Below are 24,596 nucleotides of genomic sequence, written 5' to 3' on the forward strand. Positions count from 1 at the left end.
TAGTGGATTCCAGAGGAGGGGCATCTATGTGTTAGCAAGGGTGTGCAAACATGGCCTCCAAGCCTGTACGTCACACTGAGAAGCAGGCACCCCACGGAGGTAGTGAGGTGCTTGTGCAGTGAGGAAGGCTGTGTGTGTATGTGTGTGTGTGTGAGTGCGTGCGCGCGCGCGCGTGTGTGTGTGTGTGTAACAGTGTTAGATAACACCAGGCAGAAGGAGACTGGGTAGAAAGGCCCATGTTAGGGGGTGGCAGCTGCTATTGAGCACTTCAATTCTGAAACAACCAAGAGAATGTTCTGGTATTGCCATCAGTCTAAATGTAAACACGCCTGGAGAAAGCAGGTCAGTCACTTTCCAAGTGCACAGGGAGAACATACGGTATTGCACATTATCTCAGGAGATAATGACTCAGACAAAATGAAGGCTAGAGATGGCAGCCTGAAGGAAAAGTCACGGAAGACAGCTGTAGAGGACTCTTTCAATACACAAACCATAGCCAAATGGCTGAGAAACCCAGCTTTGGTAAGAATGCAAGAACCATAGTGGCCTGGCTGGTTGGCAAAGGGACTTCAGTGTTTGTATCTCTTTATCTGGGAAACGGGAGCGATTTTTATCTCAAAGGGGTTAGGCCTTTGCTGCAAGAAACTTCCTGAGCACGTGGACACGCGGTAGGAGCCACGCGTGAGCAAGGGCCAGCGGCAGAAGTAAGTAGAGGTTGCAGATTCTTCCAGACGCCCAGAAATGGCAGGGACCTCAGGAAACCCAAAGCCTTTGCAAGGGCTGAGACGCCCGGTGGAGAGGATTGGCCGGTCCGAGCCACCAGCCGCACCCCAGCCCCCACCCCAGCTCAGCCCTCCACCCGCTTTCACAACCGAGCCCTCCCACCTGCCCCCACCCTGGCGAGGGGCCAAGCCCAGCGCGCATGTGCCGACGTCGGAGCCCCCCCCCCAGCCCCGCCCCTACTTTCCACGTCTCACTTCCCCTAGCTCTGCCTCGCAGCCTCGGCAGCAGCTCCGCCGCCACGATTGGCTACAGGACGTCCTCCTCTCGGCCAATAAACGCCACGCCGTCGCCCCCGTGTTACTGGGTAGAACAAAACAAAAACAAACAGAGCGAGCGGGGCCAGAGGCGCTCCGAGGCGGCGGCGGAGGCTGAGGAGTGGGGTCGGGGCCCGGCGGACCAGAGACCCGGGCGAGCGGTGGCGGCCCGAGGGGGTCAGTACGGTGGGCGCGGCTCGCACGCTCGGGCGGGCGGCGTTCTCCTTCCGGTGGCCCCGGGTCGGCGGAGGCTGCCGCACGTTGGGAGGGGGAGGGGGCGTGGAGGCCTCGCTGCGGCGGTCCGGACGGTCGGTCCAGGTCCCCACCCGCCTCGGAGCCCTCGGGTCACCCTCGTTCGCCCAACGCCCGGGGCTGCGGGGAGCTGCGGGTGCTCGCTCTCCGAGGCCAGGCCGGCCCGGCCGGGGCGCTGCAGCGCGGGCCCGCCCCCTCCTCCGCAGCCTCTTCCCCGGCGGCCGGGCGTGCGTGCGCTCGCGGCCCAGAGGAGCCCCCGGGCGCCCGGCCGGACGCAGTTGAACGCGGGGGACGGGACGGTAGGAGAGGTGTGTCGACCGGACGGAGATCCGGTGAGGGGTCCGCGCCCCGAGTCCGGGCCTGGCCGCGTTGGCTGGCCCTACCCGCTGCGGGAGGGTCGGGGTCCTGCGGGAAAGGCGCCGGTCGGTGCGGGCACGGGGCGCGGACAGCTGCCCGCCCTGACCTGTGCCAACTCCTCCTTGCTGTCTCCTGCACAGGGTCCCTTAAAAAAATAGAATATAGCCTAGAGAAAACAAAGCCGAGAAGGGAGCCCCCTCTCTGTGTGAACGCATGCTGTGTCTGCTGCACGTCTGTCCGCTACTGTAATGTACGTAGAGGGCGTGCTTTTTTGTTTTTTGTTTTTTTGTTTTTTGTTTTTTTTTTTTTTTGTTTTGGCGCCCCCCACCCTTACCCCCAACAGTCTCCAAACTGCAGATGTAGGTATTACCTGTCTTCCCAGGTCCCGGTCCTTGGGAACTGGGTTTGTAGCCAGCCTCTGTAGTCTCCTTATCTGCTATGAATGATTCAAAATGCGGCTCCTGGCCTGGGTGAGGTGTGGGTGTGAGGCCTACAGGCTGCGTTTAAAACAGTTTGATAGTCTCACAGTTGCGTTATTCTTGATTTAAGAGTTTGAGACTTTGGGGGAAGGCCCTATTTATTTATTTAAAAAAAACAAAACAAAACAAAACTGAGGCTTTAGCTTATGTGCTCGTGCTAGTATTTATATCCGTAATGGGCCTGCGATGTCTCTGTCTGTCTATCTCGTGGTAATAGTAAGGGCAAATACTTGTTACGACTGCAAAAATAAATGTGCATGCTTCTTCTCTATAGTGGTTGCTTTTTGCATTATTGTCACAGAGCGCTTTTATCTGATTGCATGTTACTAATTAATATGATTGCATCCCAGGGAAGAATTAAGGTAATTTTCTAGTTAACATATGGTCTAAACTTGACTTCCAGGATGTCAGAGTAATTTATCGGGCATTTTGGAAACGCACTGGAGAACAGTTAATTTCAGCCTTCATTTTTTTTAGCTGTATGCATGGCTTTTTTTTCTTCCTCCCTCGTGGGAAATGATTTTGTATAGATTAGTGTGGAGCAAGTGGAATTTAGATTTTTTTGGCCTACATTGTTTGAAGTAAGCATTTTAAGGATTGTTAAATTAAAAGAAAAAGGGAAAAGCCTACTGAAGAGAGTGCAGCATACTGCCCTTTAGAACAGCTGTGATGCTATCGGTGTGACTGGGCCTTGACTGTTTGATCCAGCTGTTATCTCCATGTTTTGGCTGTTATAATTAATAAAGCAGTGTATTATGTGTGTTGGTTATTTGCTGATAGCTGTTTTCAGTATCATAGTTTATTTTTAGTGTTTGGAAAGCAGAATTAACAGTTGGTGCAACAAGCCTGTGCTGTCATAAACTTCTTTAACCCTAAGAAGGACTTCCCTATACGGCGCTGTAAGCTCCTGTAGTGTGTTTACCAGATCTGGATTCTTGTTGTGGTTCACTGGCTGTGCTGCTGTTTCTTCTTGCCCAGGCCACCTTCTCCTTCTGAACCTCTACATGAAGAACATGAAATAACGCGTATCCAATGCATTTTGAACTACAAAGGGCTTGAGAAGCATTATTTATAATATTTCCCCCTTTATTAGCTGGATGCTGCAGAAAATATTTTCTCAAAGGTTCTACTCGTATCCAGAATGAAAATAACACTTGAAGATGTAACTTTGGTTACATTCAGATCACATCAGAGCTGGCAGATTTCCCCTAGCGAGTGATCCAGGCATACGCTGAGGGAAAGCAGGATTCAGCAATTTCAGCCACGGAAAGTAGTAAAATTCTCCATTTCCAAACTATACTTGGTCTTACATTTGTATGACTCTCTACGTATCTATTTTAAAATTCATTTTTTTTCTAGATCCCAAGTCATTTAAAATTAACACCGGGAAGTAAGTGGCCATTCAGACCTACATGTCAGTTAATTCTGAGCAGAACTAGAGAGTGATTTTTACCATGTTCTGTTTCTTGGGTAGGATGATAACGTCTCGGTGTAGCTTAACAGTCATGGCATCACCTCAGCATAAGGTGTTACTCTTGTTTCACAAGTTGATACCTGTTTTAGGAGAAAGGATATAGATGTGAAGGGCCTTATGCATGTTACACCAAGTTTATCACCTGTCTGCTCTCCACAGCACACAAACTCCTGGTGACCCATGTGTGTCCTCTAGTGCTGCGATTACGTGTGTGTGTGTGTGTGTGTGTGTGTGTGTGTGTGTGTTTTAACCACATCTGCCTTTTATTCTTAAAGCAGGTTGTGCTTTTTTTTTAAAGAATGAAAATTTTAGATTATAAAAGCCATATGCTGAATATAAATCACATAATAGAAAGGGTTACTTAAAAGTCTCTTCCTGGTTCAGTGCCTCATAAAAAGACAATGTAATGGACGAGGAAATGAAATGACAGCTGCCTCTGGTTTTGGATAGTCTGTGATGGGAAAGATCAGTACATGAAATGTTCTGATTAGCCAAGACTGTTGTTTTTATTTTAGAGTAAATTTTAGTTGTTGTTAGAGAATTATCCAGTACTTATGTCCCCGTATGTGGATGTCAAATTAATTTTAAGACTGTATTGGGAGATGGAACGTGGGTTAAGAGTGCATAATGCTCTTCCAGAGGACCTGAGTTCGGTTCCCAGCAGTCACATCTGTTGGCTCACAGCTCTCTTTAAGTCCTGCTCTGGGGGAATCCAGTGCCCTCTTCTGCCCTACACAGCTGCCTATTCACAATGTGGCTTATAATGTGGCGCACACACACATGCAGAAGCACGCACACACACATGCACACATGCATGCATGTACACGCACATGGTAATGGGGGGAGAGAATCGTAAAAGATTTGGTGTGTATGTTTAAAAGATGTGTGTTGTAAATGTTTCTTTTAACTTCACGTTTAAGGGATTCATTGGCACATGCTGAAATCTGATGTAATTTTTCGTTTTTCTTTTTGTCTCAGAAAAGCTTATGGAGAAATTGGGAGCTAAGTATTAATTAGATTATTTTTGAAGGGATTGAGGCTTTTTTTTTTTTTACATTTTATTCAAGTAAGTTGAATTTACCTTATTGTGTCAGTTTAGAAGATGTTGAACCTTTTTCTTTTCTTTTTTTTAAAATGTAGATTCTAAAGGAAGACTTCCATTTAGTAATTTGCGTATAATCAGTGCAAGTGAAATTAAGGAAAAATGGATGTAGAAAACGAGCAGATACTGAATGTGAACCCCACTGGTGAGTTGTATTCTAACCCTGCCTTGTGACCAACCTTGAAGATGTTCCAAATGAGAGTAAAGCTTTTAAAGTACTTTCTTAGCCATGCTTAAGGTATCCTAGCTCTACAAAAAGGCAACGGAAACTAGTAAAAGGTTTGAGTACTTGCATTTAAAAGTGGTCAGCATCGAGTGTGGTACACATAGCAGGGACAGTGTTGAGCGACGTTATGTTACAATAGTAAGGACTTCTACACTGAGATAATGTAGAAAGCTTTGAAAGAGTTTTTCAGTAAGGGCATGCTTTAGAACACCACTGTCTTCACTTTGGAGACTGTTGAAGATCGAAGGAGAGAGACAGACTAATGAAATGCTGTAACACACTGTGTGTGTTTGTTTTGGATCACAGTGTTTTCTTATTAACATTTGTACTTTTTTGTTAAGAATCTAAAAGAATTGAATACATCTGTGCTTTTTAAATTGATTCAGTTTTCACTTTTTAAACTCACAAACTACAATAAAGTCATATATGTCAACTTTACATCATCATAATAATTATCATAATTACAATTACACACCATACAGTTTGGGTGATTTGCCTCTTATTTGAGTTACCCATCTGGGAAAATAAACTGCTAGAGTGGTAATGAAGCCAGTGGCCTTTCTGACTTAAAAATTTCTCCAGAGCAAAGCTGAGGCGCCATCTGCTTGTCAAAGACATCTGAGACAGGGGAGAGTGGTCTGTGAGGTGCTGTTGACAGGAAGTGCAGTCTGGTAATAGCCCCTTCTTTGAGGCTATGAGCAGGGAAAGTCATAAAAGAAGTAAAGCATTGATTGCTGCAATGGGTTGAATGATCATTGTATGACCATGTAGTGTTCTAGTGGCTGGAGTTGTTAGGATGGTTTTCATGGAGGGAATGAGATTTGGGTATATTTTGAAGAATTCTGATAGCAAATTAGTAACTAAATGACTTCTAAGCAAAAGACCATTTGGTCTCTTTTAGGTACTAATGTGCCAACCACTTTAGGTGCTAATGTGCCAACATGTGTAGGCTGGGGACCTTTCAGAGATAGAAATTTAAGGAAATAGTTTGGGAGATGATGATTTTAAGAGCATTTCCTATATTGAAGGCAGTCAGTTCAACAGTTGTATTTGATTACAAGTCAAGTGTATATTGCAGACATTAAGTCTCCTAAACATTTGTAATTGAGCAGGGAGAGTTTTGAAAATAGTTTAAATACCATCAGAACCTTGATTTCCTCATCTGTATGACGTGCTGAACTTGTACTGTCCAGTAGAAAAAGTATGTTAGACACTGTGCAGTTTATCTCCTTTGTCTCAAGATTCTTTATTACCTTTCTCCACTTGGTAACTCTTTGCTCACAAGTCTATAGTTTTTTGTTCTTCATACTAACATAGATTTTTATTATCCAAGCATGTGTAATAACTTTTTTTTAGAAAACCCTGTTAATTAAAATTCAGTACCTTCATTTACTTTCCTTGGTAATGGGACAAATAATCTTATCTGTCCTTTATTAGATCAAGTCATGTAAAATTGCCAATGTATGACTACTACTAGCCTACAGAATGTTAATTGCATGTGAAGTAACCAAATTAAATTGTACCTGACGGGGCTGAGAGATGGCTCAGTGGTTAAGAGTGCCGACTGCTCTTCCAGAGGTCCTGAGTTCAATTCCTAGCAACCACATGGTGACTCACAGCCGTCTGTAATTGGATCTGATGCCCTCTTCTGGTGTGTCTGAAGACAGTGACTGTGTGTACAAATACATAAAATAAATACATAAATCTTTTAAAAAAATTGTACCTGACATAACAGTGGATATTGGAAATACTTAGTTTGGTTTTCTTCATTTTTCTCTTTTAAGACCCTGACAATTTAAGTGACTCTCTCTTTTCTGGAGATGAAGAAAATGCTGGCACTGAGGAAATAAAGAATGAAATAAATGGAAATTGGATCTCCGCATCTACTATTAATGAAGCTAGAATTAATGCTAAAGCAAAAAGACGACTGCGGAAAAATTCATCCCGGGACTCTGGCCGAGGCGATTCAGTCAGTGATAATGGAAGTGAAGCAGTTAGAAGTGGAGTAGCTGTGCCCACCAGTCCAAAAGGAAGGTTGCTAGATAGGCGGTCCAGATCTGGGAAAGGAAGGGGGCTGCCAAAGAAAGGTTAGTGTGTGCTGTGCAAAGAAACAACTGGAAGAACCCCAGTTCCTGTGCTAGGAGTCCCTTGTTGTAAACAGAGAAAGCATTAACAGTCCTAGGGCTTTATGAGTTGCATGAATCTTTATGGCAGAGCTGAAGGCCCATACCACTTTTTCTTTAGGTTGCTTACTTTTTCTTTGGAGTAAACTTTCTCTTTTCCTCTCAGCAAAATATAGTAGACATTGATGCTTTCAGTTATGAATTTTATACACATTATGAAGGTGGTCAGGTTTATTATAACTGTTACCAAATGAATCTATGTCTAATGTAAAAAATAGTGACTATGCATTTGGTAACATATACGTGGATCTGGGTCTGAGCTCTTTTTAGTTCTGCTGCTTGAGTGTTGGAGTAGATTGATTTATTTCACTGTAGTATCCAGTGCCTAGAATACTGATAGACATTTAAAATTCATTGGATGAGAGGCTTTCAGCCTCTGTCTATAGTAGGATTTTAGTAGAATTGGAGATTGGACTGGATTTTGAATGGTGTGAGCTTCAGTTACACATTTAAGATGCTGATAATTTAAATGGATCTTGTGATGAAGTGCTTGGAAAGAGGGGGGAACTGAAACATGGAGATTGAATTTCAGCATCTTTTATTAATGAATATAGAACTAATGCCAAGAAAAAAATATGATTATGAAAAACATTTTTGTTAAGGTGAATAGGGAAAGATAAATATATCAGTATTCAGTGGTCTTTCAGAAATTATTTTGTGATTAGCTTACATAATCATATCAATCAAAGTGATCTGAAGTTATCTGGTTCTGGTCTGCTGTGTTGGCAAGGATTATAGTCCAGGTATAGAATGAAAACTTAAAAGGGGGGCAATGGCATTCTGAAGGCTTTTTAAAAAGTATTATTTTAGACAAATTTGGCCTTTTAAAAATGCCACAGTAAATTGATAATGGAAAAGTGAATTGCTCAGTTGAAGTTGTAGTCTTTGTTCTGTATACAGAAGTAGAGAGAAACAGTTGTTAGTGCTGTTGATTTTTAAATAGCAATTATTTGTTAAAATACTGCTAATTTCTAAGTATAGTTTAATGTGCACTTTATGTGGAAGAATATTACATGTTAGCATGATGGTAGTCATTATAGATATCTGTGGAATTTTTTTTTTTTTTAAATGTGTTGAGCTTTTAATGCCACATTTCCTGGCCCAAAATATTTTTCTTCTTTATTCTTTTTTCTGGTTCCAAGAAATGTCAAAATTTAGAGCTTCACCACAGTGTCATGTTTTATAAGGTCTGTGGTACAACTATTGCTCAGATTAAAAAAATATTTTAAAGATTTTGCCTTTGTAGTTTCTAACTAAGTTATTTTGACTTAATGCTTTTGGAAATATAATCTACTATTGAAAAGTGATCTTTATAGGAATTTCAAGTGTAATTCTCAACTGGAAAATAATTAGCATAAGAATTTTTACATTTGAAATTATTTCAGATTTCAGTTAATATTTGTGAACTATCAACTGAACTTTCAGGTGGTGCAGGAGGCAAGGGTGTCTGGGGCACACCTGGACAGGTATATGATGTGGAGGAGGTGGATGTGAAAGATCCAAACTATGATGATGACCAGGTATCAGCTATTTTTTTATATACTCAATGTTTGTAAGATTTCTTGATTTTCACTCATAAGATTTTCAAGTAATACATGGTTATGTATCAGTACTCCATAGCTATGAAGATAAAGACAACATGAATGGAAAAATCATATATACAGATTAGGAAAACCAGGTTTTTTGATAGTAAAGTGTACATAATTTCCACTTGGTTTTGGGAGTCAGGAGGTCTTTATTGACTTGAGACTGGTGATAATTAAGGAGTATCATGGGCTGCAGGTATTGGGTTCCTTTTTAGAATCACTACTTAACACGAGTACTAGTGTATATGTTGTTCTGGGGACATGTGCTGTGCATTCTCTCTCTCACGATAATACTTAATAAGGAATATCTTAATGCATCATTGTGAAGTTCTTTCTGTCTTTCTAATGGAAAAATTTCAAAAGTATAATTGGTGCAATGAATCCTACTGGTACTCTTCTTCCAGCTTCCCCAGTATTAACTCAGAGGCTATCTTATTTAATCTATATCTGTTTACTTGAAAATGTCAGTGTGTGTGTGTGTGTGTGTGTGTGTTAGATTGTTTTCTTTGCACATTATTCTCATATGTGTACTTACCAGTTTTAACAGATGGATATGGAAAATTTCTAAGAGATTATAAAAATATTTAAAAGCTGTGGGATTGAAATACCATGTACTTTGCTAAATATTAGTCTTTTAAGTATATGCTGCAAATAATATTTTAAGTGACAAGTTGTAGGTAAATATTTTAGCTTTTCTGTAGAGGAGACACATGGGTTCATGATAAGCATTTTTTATCTTACTTAAATTTCACTTGAACTGCTTTTTCTTAGATTTTCAGTCATTACGATATTGATCTCTTATTTTTATTATATTAATTTTGAAAGTTTCTGCTTTTGACAATGTTAGTACATATATAAGAATACTTAATCTTGTTAAAAAGTCAAATTTTAATGAAAGTATGTGCTGGGATGCCATGTTAAAGGTTTGGGTTGAAAAGTTGGTTTTGCGAGGAATATAAAAGTTAACATAAAAGCTGAGATGACTTAGGTAAGGTGCTGCTATGCAAGCAGGGAACCTGAGTTTGGATTTCTAGCACCTCTATAAATGCTGGACATATGGTGATCTCAGCATTGAGCTCAGCATTGGGAAGTGGAGACAAGTGGGCTCCAGGGCTTGCTAGATGGGGCTCTAGGTTTAGTGAGAGACTTTTTCCTCAGAAAATTAGGTGAAAGGGATGAGGAGATGGCTCAGTAGGGAAAAGCACTTTATGTACAAATTGGGCAGCTTGAGTGTAGTCTCCACAGTCAGGAAACTGATAGGAAAAACCAGCTGTGGTGGATGCATCTGTCATCCAGTCCTTCAGTGAGGACATGGGAGGTGGAGGTAACCTTGACCTCTGGTCCCTGCACACCACATGCATGCATGGTACATGCTCCCCCATAACCAAGTAAGTCAGCATGAAATACAGAATTTGGGAGAAAATTACACATTTGCTGCCGTGAGTGGGTTTGGTCTGTCTGGGGCCTGTTGACGCTTTGTGACAGCGTCTGCACCCAGACTGATTACAGCAGGAAGCAATGTCCCTTTCTTGCCTTAATGGTGATCACCAGCTGGCGGAGCTATGAAACGATGGTTTCAGTTTATCCGAACATTTGATTTGTGATCCCCTTCTTTCAGGAGAACTGTGTTTATGAGACTGTGGTTCTGCCCCTGGATGAGACGGCGTTTGAGAAGACGTTAACACCCATCATACAGGAGTACTTTGAGCACGGAGATACGAACGAAGTCGCAGTAGGTTTTCAGGGGCAGGGGGTAAACACCATGGAGAGCAATTGGGGTTACTCTGGATAGAGCGGTTGGGGTTACTCTGGATAAGTTTATGTTCTTTTCTTTTGTAACAACAACAAATGTCAACCAAGAAGGGAACGTGGCTCAGTCACTGGGCGACGCTCAGCAGCGTCAGAGGACACTGGTCCCGAGGGCAGCTTGCCCAGCCCTTGTGCGGAGCCTGTGCATGCCACTCCTCACTGTTGTAAGTGTGCTGCCGCCTCCGTAGAGCTGGAGTCTGTGCTACAACAGAGAGCAGTTTGACCCGGTGCCTTCATCCAGCCCTTCGATGGGCAGCTGTTCTTGAGTCTCTAGGGTACTGGGTTGTAGGCTCCCCTGTTGCAGGTAACAGTTGCTGTTCTGTTCTTCCGCTCCTTTCTATAAAAGACCCAAACCCTGCTGGGCCTTTGCTTAGGCTGTTTTTGCCATAGCGTCCAGCTACAGCCTTATCAACTTCTGGTAACTTCTAACAGGAAGAGACAGATTGTTTACCTGTACTACAGTGATCTTAGCCCGCTCGGAAGACATTTTAGCCTTTTTGTGCCAATCCCCCTTTCATTATCAATTTATACAAAGGATGGGTAGCTTAGGCAAGATGGGGTATGAAAATCTGCTACTATCCCAAGAGCTCCCCAAAGCCTCTAGCACCTTTCTGTTTGCAGACGTAGTTCGTTGTAGGATTCTGACAGTAATGTTGACAGGTGTCATATGTGTCTGACCGTACGAGACCTTCGTATTGCCAAGGATTTCACACCTGTGCCTGGCCCTTGCCCCTGTGGGTTGAGCTCCCATCTTCATTGAAGGGACTGGTACTGCCTCAAGATCCACAAGACTAAGTTCTGTAGAGTGACAAAAGTCAGGGAATAAGAAACAAAGACAGGAGGGGGAGGGGAAAGGAGAAGGGAAAAAGAAACAAGAGGGAGGGGGAAGGAATATTTGTCTGGGGAGGGGGAGTGGGATGATGATGACAACAGACAGGCTCTGAACAGTGGAGACAAATGTGATTCATAGCAGATGACAGTTTATAACGGTTAAAGGGAAACTCGGTGTAGGGTGAGCTGCTTAATTTTAATTAGGCATGTTAATTAGGTGAGGCAAAGGGGATTTTTGATTGCTGGACCTCAGTACTTTGATAGCTGGACCTTGGTTGTCAGCCTCAGGAGGAGGACGTGGCTGAGGGGACTCGACCTTGGTTGTTAGCCTTTGGAATGTAATCTAATGGTTTTTAATAAGGCAGAGAGAATGGGGGAGAAGGGCAAGGCCTGCAGGAGCCATGTTTGCTGTGCTTGGACTTCTAGGGTTCCTTCCCTCTTCCTTTAGATGCACCTGTAGGTCCTTTGGGTATATTTCTAGGTGTTCAGAAACACTCAGAAGTTAACATTATGTCATTTATATAACACATTTTCTAGAGGATGGGTGGGACAAGGCAACACCCTAACTTACCAACCCATGACAGAGGGAGGCTACAAAGGTAACATTGGTGAAGCACTCTGAGAGTCTGTTTAACCTGTTCTGAGCAAGCGTCAGGTGAGTGCAGAGGTTCACAACTAAGATGTTCTAAAGTGTGACGTAAGCAGGGCCTAATACCGAGAGGCTCCATGCATTTGTATCAGTTGCTTCCTCCACAGATCATAGTTGGGTACCAAGCACGTGGATGGGAGGCATTAACTTCATTAGCTCTCTGTAATCCTCAGTCATTCTCTCTGAGCCATTAAGTTTCCGATCCCTGGGCTCTTCCACAGTCTCCCTACATTTCTCCAAACCTGACAAACTCAGTAGCCTGACTCAGTCTGCTCAGACCTGCTCATGGTCAAAGGTGAATGTGGCTCTGCTCTCTCCTGCTGTACCTAATGGCTCCCTAGGTCAGAGTGGCTCTTGGTTGACATGGTGGCTGCAGCTTCTCCATTCATACTGGGCTGTTGGGGGAATTCCTGGCTGGGCAAACCGTCTCCACTGCTAGCATAACCTTTTGCTGGAGGGAAATATTCCCTTCATAGTCTCGGGGGATAATTCCACCCCTGTGGGAGGCTTGATCGTCTTCACCTGTGCCGATCTATTCTGGTGTCTTCCAGAAGCCCCTTAGCACACATGGCTTTCTTTGTCAGTCTTTTCCTTGGGAACTCCAGTGAGACCCACATCCCACCACATCTGTCTCTGAATAACCCAGGCATCTCTTTATCTGCTGTGTCTTTTTCTTACCTCCTCTAGGGCTCTCACATTACAGACTCTCTACATCTTGCTCTAAGTCACTGAGATCTGTCAAATCCCCTCCTACTTTATAAAGATCTTGCCCCACCAAAGGGCTCAGCATAAAGTGTGGAACCAGCCATGAGGTCCCTGCTGGATCAACCTTTCCTTTGCCTTCTCTGTGAACGCAGTTCTACCTGACTCAGCGAACCGGGTTCAAACACTGCTCCTCTTCCTCCTAGTTCCCTCAATAGCACCTGCCCCTCCTGTTTGGTCCTCCAGTTCCTGATGTTTATGGGGACTTTGGACAGAGATGACCAAGTGTTCTTCATGGCTTTCATAAGCCAATCCACCAAAGACTATGTCCATCACACTGCCTCAGGCCATGCAGCCTTTGCCTTAAGGAGGGATGGGAAGTTACATTACTCAGTTTCTCTGTCTCCACAGCAGTCAGACGGATCCCGTCCACCCGTGTCCCACAGCCTCACAAGTCAGGCTAACACAGGCTCTTTTGCTACTTGTTTAAACTTCCCTAATTTCAGCACTTTTAGTGCTGAGTATCTCTTGACCACTCTAGTTTCTTGCATGGGACCATATTCTAGATCATAGATTTTCCCTTTTATTCCATTAAAGGTTGGACCTCTATAGTATCTTGTATTGCTTTTACCATGATCTTCCTCACGTTGACTCTTCCTGTGGATTCCAAGGTCTCGGATCCCAGGCAGGGCTTCTGAGCATGGGTCTAACTTGCACTCTCTTTTCCTTGTGGCCCCCAACCCTTAAGAAGTCACCTCATCTCATTCTCTTGGTTATATCTGATTTGCCAGATTAGATGCTAACATGCAGGATGCTGCCACATCTCTTGTCTTGTTGCAATTGCTTATTTTTACACAAACAGGTTCCTGCTTGGCAGCCATCTTAGCCTTGAATGGTAACCTCTGCTGCTGCTTGCTTACAGTCCCCACCCTTGTGTGCTAATCTTAAAGACTTCAACTTTTTCTCTAAGATTCCTTCAAGATTCCTAATGCTGTGACCCTTTAATGAAGTTCTTCATAATGGGGTAATGCCCCAACTATAAAATTATTTCATTGCTATTTGTGCTGTTATGAATCATAATGTAAATATCTGATATGAGGGATATATAACATATGACCCCAAACAGGTCATGACCCACAGGTTGACAACCAGTGCCAAACTTTTAACTGTTTTCAGAGCACCTCCATATCCACGAGAGGAGCCCACGTCTCAGGCAGGCATGCCACCCACACTGTAGAGACCAAGGTTGCCATCCTGGGGCTCTTCCCACAGATACTGCTACTCTTGATGGCTCAGTCCTAGTTGCATGTCTCATAACAAGAACCATGCAACTTCTAGCACACAACTGTAGTACAGAAGCACACTAACACACTCCATAAAGGAAAGGAAGATTGTATTAGAGATCACTGACAAGGACACCACTTACAGGGTTGTAAAAGTAGGCATCTCCTAGTTGTATATCATGGTTTAAAAATCCCAAGAAAACTTTAAAAGTAGGCAGTGTTAAGTAACCAGGTTAGAGTTAGAACTCTGCCTTTAAGGTTGTACTACTGCAGGTATTGGACTATTTTGAGCATTAAATGGAGTGGCATGATACCTTATAACCTTGTTGCATGGTTAGTAAATATTTGGAACTATTTATTGCGATTTATAGGGAAATTTTTATTCCATCATTTAAAATATTAATCCCACTTAAACACTGAAGATCCCACTTTATATTCACATGAGAGAATAAAGCAAACATGTACTGTAAGAGGAGGCGAGGTCTTACTACAAGCTCTGGCTGGTTTGGAACAAACTATGTCAGTAAGGTCATGTTGGCCTCGAACTCTGAAGTCTGCTTGCCTCTGCCTCCCTAGGGTTGGGATTTAGGCATGTGCTATCAAACCCAGTCTTCAAGAGAAAACATTTAAGTGGACTATATAAACACTCTGTATATGAAGTAATTTTATCCACAAATGTTCATCAATTATTTGTGGGAATAATCATAATAGATTGTAGAGTAGAGGAGGATTAGTTTGGTTGGATGGACTGTTAAGTAGAGGATTAGTTAGTTGTGGTCGGATGGACTGTGTGGTAGAGGACTAGTTGTAGTTGGATGGACTGTGTGGTAGAGGACTAATTGTAGTTGATGGACTGTGTGGTAGAGGACTAGTTATAGAGGACTAGTTGTAGTTGATGGACTGTGTGGTAGAGGACTAGTTGTAGAGGACTAGTTGTAGTTGGATGGACTGTGTGGTAGAGGACTAATTGTAGTTGATGGACTGTGTGGTAGAGGACTAGTTGTGGTCGGATGGACTGTGTGGTAGAGGACTAGTTGTGGTTGACTGTGTGGTAGAGGACTAGTTGTGGCCGGATGGACTGTGTAGTAGAGGACTAGTTGTGGTCGGATGGACTGGACTGTGTGGTAGAGGACTAGTTGTGGTCGGATGGACTGTGTGGTAGAGGACTAGTTGTAGTTGATGGACTGTGTGGTAGAGGACTAGTTGTGGCCGGATGGACTGTGTGGTAGAGGACTAGTTGTGGTCTGATGGACTGCTCATACTGCTCTTCATATCCTCAGTGTATGATATTCAGGCAGGGAAAGCTCATATCACCGCTGTAGACCTAAGCATGACTGATGATATTTTTTTAATTGGATATTTTCTTTATTTACATTTGAAGTGTTATCCCCTTTCCGGGTTTCCCCTCCGGAAACCCCCATCCCACCCATCCCCCGGCCTCTATGAGCATGTTCCCCCCCCCATCCACTCACCTACCCACCCAATCCCTCCCCCTTCCCCTTCCTGGCATTCCCCTACACTGGGGCTCGAGCCTTCACAGGACCAAGGGCTTCTGCTCCCACTGATGCCTGACCAGGTCCATCCTCTGCTATAGATGGAGCTGTACTCTTTGGTTGGTGGTCTAATCCCTGGGAGCTCTGGGGGTTCTGGTTGGTTGATATTGTTGTTCTTCCTATGGGGTTGAAAACCCCCTCAGTTACCTCAATCCTTTCTCTAACTTCTCCATTGTGGACCCCAGTGGTTGGCTGTGAGCATCCACCTCTGTATTTGTCAGGCTCTGGCAGAGCCTCTCAGGAGACAGCTATATCAGGCTCCTGTCAGCATGCACTTCTTGGCGTCCCCAGTAGTGTCTGGGTTTGGTGGGATGGTTCCCCATGTATGGCTGTCTCTGGATAGCCTGATGATATTTCTAAAGATAAAGGAAGGGCGCTGTAGACACAGAGAATCATGACTGCAAACGTAAGACTGTACTGAGCTAGAGAGCCAAGTACCCTTGTTCATTCCTCCACACAGGAGATGCTAAGGGATTTAAACCTTGGGGAGATGAAGAGTGGTGTGCCCGTGTTGGCAGTGTCCTTAGCCTTGGAGGGGAAAGCCAGTCACCGGGAGATGACTTCCAAGCTGCTTTCTGACCTTTGCGGGACAGTGATGAGCACAAATGACGTGGAAAAGTCATTTGACAAGTTGTTGAAGGATCTCCCTGAGCTAGCCTTGGACACTCCGAGAGCACCACAGGTTTGTGACACTTCTTTGTTCCTTAATCTCTTACAGGTACATGACGCTCCTAGCAGATCACAACTTTGCAAGGGAATGGCCCATGTTTCTAGCCATACAAGAATAGCTCTGCACATTTTTAGGTCCCCACTTTGTCTCATAAACAGAGGGCCACCCACTTGCTGGCTAGTGCTGTACACTGAGCTATACTGAGCTATGACCTACCTAGGTCTTGATGGAACTCAGCAACACCCCTTTTCTGTTTGCTCTGTGTAGTTTTTAGGTCATATGTAATACATGTATTTTCTGCTCATAGTTTTTTAAATAATATGTACATTATTTTACTAGCTAATAATTTTAAAGATATTATGTTGCTATAACAGATACTGATTTACTTGAGTGGGATTTATTAAAACAGTTCTAACTGTTCCCTTTTGTCACTTTGAAACCATGTAATTGCTATTAACATTTGCATAAAAATTGAATTTATAGGGAGTTTCTAAATGCTGTTTCTGTAACAGGAAGTTTATATGAGTAAAAAACAAACATTTCTTTTCCCCTATTTATATACACACTTAAAAATGGTCATCTGAGTTCATATTAATTATAGAATTTTTGATAAATAAAATCTAAAATGAAGACAGGCCAGGTGAAAAACCCCAACACCAAGCTGTTAATGTTTTAATAAGTATTTTTTATTTCTAGGGTTTTTTTTTGCTATTTATTAGTGTCATTTTACCTTTATTTAGTTAGAAAGTAGAACTGTACTGCAGACACTGTTCTGTAGAGTTGACTTTTCCCATAAAATCTGGCTCATGTTTCCGTGGTGTGGCCCCATGTGTGTGTGCTTTGTGTGCACTCACTGCTGGATACTGAGCTGCTTTCAGGTTTTCTAATAAAGTTCACTGTGGTCAGACTTAGAAACGGACATTTATTTGTGCCTAACTTTTCTCCATAACATATATTTTATAGTTAGTTGGGAACACGCTCTGGGTATTGAAGAGGAGAGGTTTCTCCATGACTTTGAGGTCATTTTAACAGATACTATTGAGTGTATGTTGAGACTGGGTCAGTGTGCGAAGTCCTGGAGATTATGTAGTGAGCAGAGCAGAGCAGAGCTGCCTTTCCATCATGATGGCATGGACTTGAAGGTCAAGCTAATCAAGGACAAGGCGTGCGCGGTGCAGGGCGCACAGGTGTTTCCTTCCCAGCACGTGAAGGTCAGTGAGGACAAGGAGTGTACACCATGCTTAACCAGCAGCTGCTCTTGCACATCCCGCCATGTACTTTAGGTATGGAGTGTTTAATGAGACGGTTTAACCATTTTCTCCGACAGTTGGTGGGCCAGTTTATTGCTAGAGCTGTTGGAGATGGGATCTTGTGTAACACCTACATCGATAGCTACAAAGGCACCGTGGACTGCGTCCAGGCCAGGTGAGTGAGTAGGAAGTGAGATTGCAGCGTCCTGTAAAATGACATGCACGCGAGTCCTGTGAGTGCGGCGTTATGTCTTCATTGCTAAAAGATGTTGCTGGGGTATAACAGGAAGAGGGAGGGCAGTAATAAAAATGCAGTAGTTTTGAATTAAATTACGAGGCTCCCTTTTTTAAGTCTCCCTTCTCTAGGCCTCAGTTTCCCTGCTTATAAAATGGAAGCATTGAACGTGTAGTGTCCATGATACCTTCTGGCTGGGATAGTTCTTTGGTTTAATGAATTAGAAGCCAGAGGTGTTGTTAGACTTTTCTAAACTTCCTGGAGACTGATTGAGACAGCCAGCCCTCAGGCTTTCTCAGATACAGATACTGATTTTGAGGGGCTACTTTAGGTCACAGTGGGGAGATCTCCCTGGGTGGGAAGATGGGAATCGATGTAAAAGTTCTTGGTTATGTGACTGTTATTTTACAGTGCATTTTGATGAGAAGTAGTTGTAAAAGAATACGAGAATGTAAAATATTTTTAAAAATACCTATTTGAAAAGTTATTTTTAAAAGTACGTATGTTTTGGTACGTTAAGGTTGTCACTACATACACAGTTTTGTAAACTTTATTGATAATGTGGTAAACATCAGGCATATCTATCTGTTAAATGAAATTCTTCTTTTTCTGTCTTTTTCGATAGGGCTGCTTTGGACAAGGCTACTGTGCTCCTGAGTATGTCTAAAGGTGGAAAGCGTAAGGATAGTGTGTGGGGATCCGGAGGAGGGCAGCAGCCTGTCAATCACCTTGTTAAAGAGGTACTTACTGAGAGCAACAGAGAAGCAACAGAACAAGTACTGGATGGTGCCTTGGTGGGCAAGAATTCAATGTGGTCATATGTGGGCAAGTAAAGCTGAATAACCTGTGAGCTAGAAAGATTACGTAGTCGTTGCTGTTTTATCCTGTTTTGTGATTTATTGGCATGACTATTAGATCTTTCATGAATGTAAGAAGTCTGTGAACACCTAAGAAATGAGTAATTAGAAGAAGTCTGTCTGTAAAGTCTGTTGTCCGAAGTCTTTTTTATAGTAGTATTTAGTTTAAATATGCGGCTGAGGGGAGGCCATTTGTAATTATTCACTGTGTAACTTACATGAGCAGTGGAGTAACCTGACACTCTGAGTTAGGGATGATGGACATGAGAGTAGGTCAGTGGTGGAGCTTCCTAAGGACGCTCACTGCTTTGCTAAAAGAAAGCAAAGCAGTTGAGTTATTAAAGTGCAAGGCTTGTTTCTTGTCCATTTTCTCTTGTTCTGTAACAAGTGGACCTGTAGTGTCCAATTGCACATGTGGAGACAGACCTGCAACAGAAGCACGCAGTGCGTGCGTGTGCATGTGTGTGTACGTGTGCGTATGCACGTGCGTGTCTGTATGTGCATGTGTGTGCGCATGTGTGCGCACATGTGTGTGTGCGTACGTGTACATGTGCGTACATGTGCGTGTGCATGTGTGTGTGTGTGCGCGTGTGTGTGTAGTGTGTACGTGCCTGCCTTGGGTCTTCATGCTTGCAGTGCCAGTGCTCTCCTCACTGAGCTATTTGCTTAGCCTCAAATGCATACTTAAAAAAAAACCAAAATAAATTTCTAGTTAGGATATAGTTTAGTGGTAAAATTTCACTTTTATGAAGACATTATAGAAGTTGAAGTAGAGGATATTTAGATAAATTAATTTTATTCATCCAGCCATAATTCACTTATTGCCACTAGATACAAATGTCCTTTTTTCAGAAAATTTGTAAGGAAGATTATTTTTAGTGAAGCTCTTTTGATGAAAATACATGTTTTTTTTTCCCTAGAGCCATAAATGATACTGTACAAGCTTTAGTTGGAAATCAAGAATTGTCTCTCTTGTTCAATTACTCAATTTTTTATTTTTTCACATTAATGCTTTAATGGGTTGGGTAGGTGTTTTGTGGCATTCTAAGTGATGAGACTTTAAGTTAGTGCCCTCTAGTGGCATAAAAAGTTCCCTGCTCTTTTTAAAGATTGATTTTAATTACATGTATGTGTGTAGGAATGTGCACATGAGTTAAGGTGCCCACGAGCTGGAGTTATGGTGGTTGTGAGCCATGTAACATGGGTGCTGGGACCTGACCTCAGGTCCTCTGCTGAGCAGGGCGTGCTCTTAACTGCAGAGCCAGCTGTCCAGCCTACATCCCTGTTCTAATAGGATACATGGGAGCAGGATAGTCACAAGCCGAGTTCTTCAGTTCTTGGATACTGGAAATGCTTAGAAAACCAAGCACTGCGTTACTTTATAACAGAATCACTTGAAGCCCAGGAGTTTACTTTTAATTATGAGAAAGTTCTTTTTTGACACCAGTCTGCCAAATCCCTATGTTCAATATTGGTGCGAATGTTAATAAATCTTTTAGGCAAGTACCCATGTTTTAAAAATTAGGAATTCTAACATTTCAGCTTTTAAATCTAATAGATCGATATGCTGCTTAAAGAGTATTTGCTCTCTGGAGATATGTCTGAAGCTGAGCACTGCCTTAAGGAACTGGAAGTACCGCATTTTCACCACGAGCTGGTATATGAGGTAAGGCTCTGTCCACATCAAAGAGGGTTTTCCAGTCTGCTACACCACAGTAACCAAGGCTTCCTTAATAATACCAAGTTTTTTCCTTAAACATATTAAAGTAATTTATAAGTTTATATAATCGCTACATGTTAGAGGAGGGATTGGATACATTTTTAGGACCAGTTTCTCATAAGTTGATTCCCAAAAATTCATTTACTCTTTTCTGTTCAAATTTTAGGCCATTGTAATGGTTTTAGAGTCAACTGGAGAAAGTGCATTCAAGATGATGTTAGATTTATTAAAATCCTTGTGGAAGTCTTCTACTATTACCATAGACCAAATGAAAAGAGTACGTATGGCATTACTGTGAATAAGTTTTAAAGGTCCATGCTTCAACTATATGATTGCATAAGAGTTACGAATTTTCTTTTTTAAAGATTTATTAATACGAATGTACACCTGCAGGCCAGAACTGGCCATCAGATCCCACTACAGATGGTTGTGAGCCACCATGTGGTTGCTGGGAATTGAACTCAAACTCTGGACGAGCAGTCAGTGGTCTTAACCTCTGAGTCATCTCTCCAGCCCGAGTTATGACTTGTTAATGAAACTTGTCTTTTAGGGAATGTGTAATGTGTAGTATTATGCCTACGGATTTTCTTTTTAGCTCTTTATATTTTTGGAAAATGACAGTTTGGGTTTTTTTTTTTCTCCTTTTAAAGAATAATTGTTCAGTTTGTGTGATGCATAGAGGAAACATTTAAATTTTTTTTATACTTAAAATTGTGTTTTTTTAAATGTTGGTGAAATGATCTTATATTTTAGACAAATAGTTAAGAGTAGATGGGAGTCGACAGTCAGGGAGTCTGGCTCTTGCCTGGAGCTCTTGGGAATTTTTGAAGAAAGCAAGGATACGTTATTTTCCAGGGTTTGCCAGCTTGAGCTGTGGTGGTCATGGTACAGGGGTAGTTGTTTCGTTGTGTATGCTGTTACATGGGCTTACGTTGTGTATCAATTCTGTTCTAGGGTTATGAGAGAATTTATAATGAAATTCCGGATATTAATCTGGATGTCCCACACTCATACTCTGTGCTTGAGAGATTTGTGGAGGAATGTTTTCAGGCTGGAATCATTTCCAAACAACTCCGAGATCTTTGTCCATCAAGGTACTTTATTTAAATAATACTTTCTCACTGAACAATACTGAACGAGAGCCTTGGGAAGCTAAGGTAGCTGTTTGTCATTCTGGCTCTCAGAAAAATAAAAGTGTCTTTCTTGAAGTGACTGGAAATGAAGACTCATCTGCTTAGAGTTGATGGAGAAACAAGTGTGAATCTTGTCTCCTTGCAGCTGTGGACAGGACTAGCATTCGGAGGGAGCTGACTTTATAGTGTACATCTTTGCTAGGATGTACTAATGTTGTGTTAGAGTCCAGATTATCACCAGTAAGAGAAAGTTGGGGATTTTGTAGTGAACCTTCAAGTTCTCACAGCTAGTACATTGTATTGGTAACATTTGAATTCAGACTTTTTTAGACTTCAACGTCTAAACTCTGCTGTACTCTGTACAGCCACTCTATAGTGACTTCAAACTACAGGTGGGCGTGATTTTTTTCAGGGGGGAAATATTTGTACTTCTAGGATGTAACGTAAGTGTTGGTAAGGGCTTTTCCCCCTAAAATCCGTGAGCTTGTAATGTAATAAGTCAAGTATTTAGGTGGAGCCAAAGCTACATTTTATATACATTTTTATGTCTGGAAAAATGTAAGCTTTGAATATTTTTGTTTTGCAAAGACTCTCAGAAAAACTGTTTCTAGGTAGGCTTCCTTGCTCTAAGAAGTTTAGACGCTGAGAGCAGATGATGGTGGGGAGGGTGTAGAAATGTCTGGAATGGAGCTGTTGCCTAGCCGTTGTGTAGACAGCGTCAGAGAAGCCTCCGTCCTGGCAGAGCCTTTTCTTCACTGCGTCACCTGCTCCTGATGGAGTCTGCAGCCTTTCTGGTCAAGGCTGAACACATGAACGCAGTACGTTTCTCTCAGCACCTTGTGGTTGCTTTTTAAGATTTGTTTTTCAAGCTCATGTTTGAAAGTCTGTATATTTCCTGGGACTTTATTCTGAAGAGTCATTTGGAGAGTTCTTACATTGTGTAAGTCAAGAACGTAGACGTTTAGCCTCCCACGTTTTTGCTTTCCTGTGCTCAGGGTACATTTATGTGCCATCTTTGCTGCTTGTGCTGGGGATGGGGAGAGCAAGGGCCATCCTCAGACAGCTCTTTGCACGCACTGAGGGAGGCTGCCGGGCAGCTGCAGAGAAGGCTTTCTTGAGTTTTCAGTGACAGTCAGGAATCCCCAAATGGGGTATTCAGGCTAGAAGAAAGTAGATTCTTATTTGGTTATGTACGCTCAAGATTTGGACTTTCCTAAGACCAAGACGTTATTAATCAGATATTTGGCCATATACATATACATTTGCTAACATTAATTTGTTGTATATGGATTTGTGTGCCTATGTCATGGTGTGTATGTGGAGGTCAGAGAGCAGCTTGTGGGAGTTTGTTCTCTACGTTAACTATGCGGGTCCCAGGAGTGATCATCTGGCTTGTTAGCAAGAGCATTTATTTGCTCTGAACCATCTTGCTGGCCACACGTGGATATTTCGATAAGTTGTATTGGTCCATCTTTAATTCTCACCGCTGTTTAAAGTAGTGTTTGGCCCACATGCTTCCAAGTAAGGCAGGAATAAATAAATGTGAACGTGTAAGTAAAATGTCTTCATTTTCTAATTTAACTTTATTCAACTCCAAGTAGATGAAGAAAGGTCATTAGTAATTATGCATTTATCTAAGCTATCATACATGTTTGTCATCTGATGTCTTATAAAGCATCTAATGTGACTAGTATGTAGAAAACATTTCCAAAGAATTCAGACACACCAGCCTTAGAGGAAAACCCTTGGAAAAGTCAAGGCTTTAGCGTTTGTTGATGAGTCATATTTTAAGTTCTTTCGTTTTTGTCTTTTCATTACAGGGGAAGAAAGCGTTTTGTAAGTGAAGGAGATGGAGGTCGTCTTAAACCTGAGAGCTACTGAGCACAGCAACTCTTACAGTCAGTCTTAGGTGTTACCAAGAACAGATCTCAATTGTAAGAGTTGTCAGCACAGCTTTTCTTTTTTCTTTTTGTTTTTGTTATTGTTTTTTTTTCTTTTTTTAAAGAATTTGTTTTGGGTACAAGGCATTTCTAAAATTTTATAAACTTACATTTAATGGGAATTTTTGAAGGAAGTATTTTCTTTTTTTTTCTTTTTTTTTCTTTGAGGGGAAATTAAAGGAGGGACCGAAGAGTAACCACCTATGTGTGGGGTGTTCTGATAAGCTACTTTCTAAGTGCCATGTTTATGACCTAATCATTCCAAGTTTTGCATTCATGTACGACTGCCACTCCTTTCTTTCAAGGACAGTGTTTTTTGTAGTAAAATCACTGGTTTATACAAAGCTTTAGTTAGGGGTGAAGTAAAGCTGCTAAACCCCATTTTGGCTGCTGCTGTGGAGATGCTGTGCTTTGAGAGTAAACACACACACACACACACACACACACACGCACGCACGCAGACACGTACACAGACATACACACACAGACACGCACACACACACACATACACGCACACAGATTTTTGTCTTAAAGGATTTTAAGAAGCGAGTTAGTCATGAGACTTTTTCGTCTTTCCAGGGAACGTATTGATTGCCCTTAAATATTAGACAGTTAAGTAAATGGTGGCTGGAACATCTATTTTTCTACAAAACTGGAAAAACGAACCCGGTTCTACAAGAATGTACAACAAAATAAAACATGTGAACACTGTCACTTCTCCGTGGGAGTGCATTTGTTTCGTCTTTTAGGTCTCCTGTGTGACTCTTGCTGGGCCTTGTGTTCAGTCCAGCAGTGCAAAATAAACAAAACATTTCATTGTTTGGGACAGACTCTCCAGGCTGTCCTCAAGCTCAGGGCAGTCTTTCTGTTTTGGTGTCCTGAGTGCTGAGAATAAAGGTCTAGGGGATCAGATGTCTTCTTGTGCTCCCACGGGCAGGTATGTTACCTGCACACAGGTAGCATACACGCAGACATATAAATTAACAAACTTTAAAAGTGTAATAGTTAAAGACCTTTTAAGGTTATACTAGGGAGATACACATACACTCTAAATTTCTATTTATTAATAGAGAGTTTAATGAGTGAAATTTGTCTAATATATAAACAGCTCTTACCCTTAAATTGTTAATGTGTTTAATAGAAGCATTCTCCATGTACTTAAAGCTTTACATTTATCTAAATAACCAACATATAACTATCAGTAAATGTTTCCTCACGGGGGCTACATTACTACCTCTTATAAAGCCTGGTTACTTAGCAAGGTAACT

At 42.2% G+C, this 24,596-nt stretch overlaps 1 protein-coding gene across 3 annotated transcripts; it reads left to right on the forward strand.

Moving 5' to 3' along the window:
* Window positions 1-1,011: 1,011 nt before the first annotated feature.
* Window positions 1,012-24,042, forward strand: Pdcd4 (programmed cell death 4). Of its 3 annotated transcripts, XR_004386826.1 has the most exons (13): window positions 1,012-1,214; window positions 4,740-4,846; window positions 6,712-7,014; window positions 8,536-8,630; window positions 10,315-10,428; window positions 15,984-16,205; window positions 17,521-17,618; window positions 18,304-18,418; window positions 20,094-20,201; window positions 20,422-20,532; window positions 21,210-21,349; window positions 23,209-23,322; window positions 23,908-24,042. XR_004386826.1 is itself a non-coding variant. In XM_032892192.1 (12 exons), exons 2-12 carry the CDS (start codon window positions 4,804-4,806, stop codon window positions 23,267-23,269), a joined length of 1,410 nt encoding a protein of 469 aa, XP_032748083.1. In that variant the 5' UTR covers window positions 1,305-1,621; window positions 4,740-4,803; the 3' UTR covers window positions 23,270-23,814. The 3 variants fall into 3 exon arrangements, 2 of the variants coding, with proteins under 2 accessions (XP_032748083.1, XP_032748084.1); XM_032892192.1 differs by lacking the exons at window positions 1,012-1,214; window positions 23,908-24,042 and adding an exon at window positions 1,305-1,621 and having other exon boundaries at window positions 23,209-23,814; XM_032892193.1 differs by lacking the exons at window positions 1,012-1,214; window positions 23,908-24,042 and adding an exon at window positions 1,305-1,597 and having other exon boundaries at window positions 23,209-23,814.
* The last annotated feature ends 554 nt before the right edge of the window (window positions 24,043-24,596 follow it).

This window comes from Rattus rattus, chromosome 2 (genome assembly GCF_011064425.1).
Source record: "Rattus rattus isolate New Zealand chromosome 2, Rrattus_CSIRO_v1, whole genome shotgun sequence".
Classification (NCBI taxonomy): domain Eukaryota; kingdom Metazoa; phylum Chordata; class Mammalia; order Rodentia; family Muridae; genus Rattus; species Rattus rattus.

Excerpts from the sequence above, each read along its gene's own strand:
- Pdcd4 (XM_032892192.1), top strand. The coding sequence starts at position 4,804 with ATGGATGTAGAAAACGAGCAGATACTGAATGTGAACCCCACTG. Across the intron at positions 4,847-6,711 it reads ACTGAATGTGAACCCCACTG|ACCCTGACAATTTAAGTGAC; the intron begins GTGAGTTGTATT and ends TTCTCTTTTAAG. Across the intron at positions 20,202-20,421 it reads ACCACGAGCTGGTATATGAG|GCCATTGTAATGGTTTTAGA; the intron begins GTAAGGCTCTGT and ends TTCAAATTTTAG.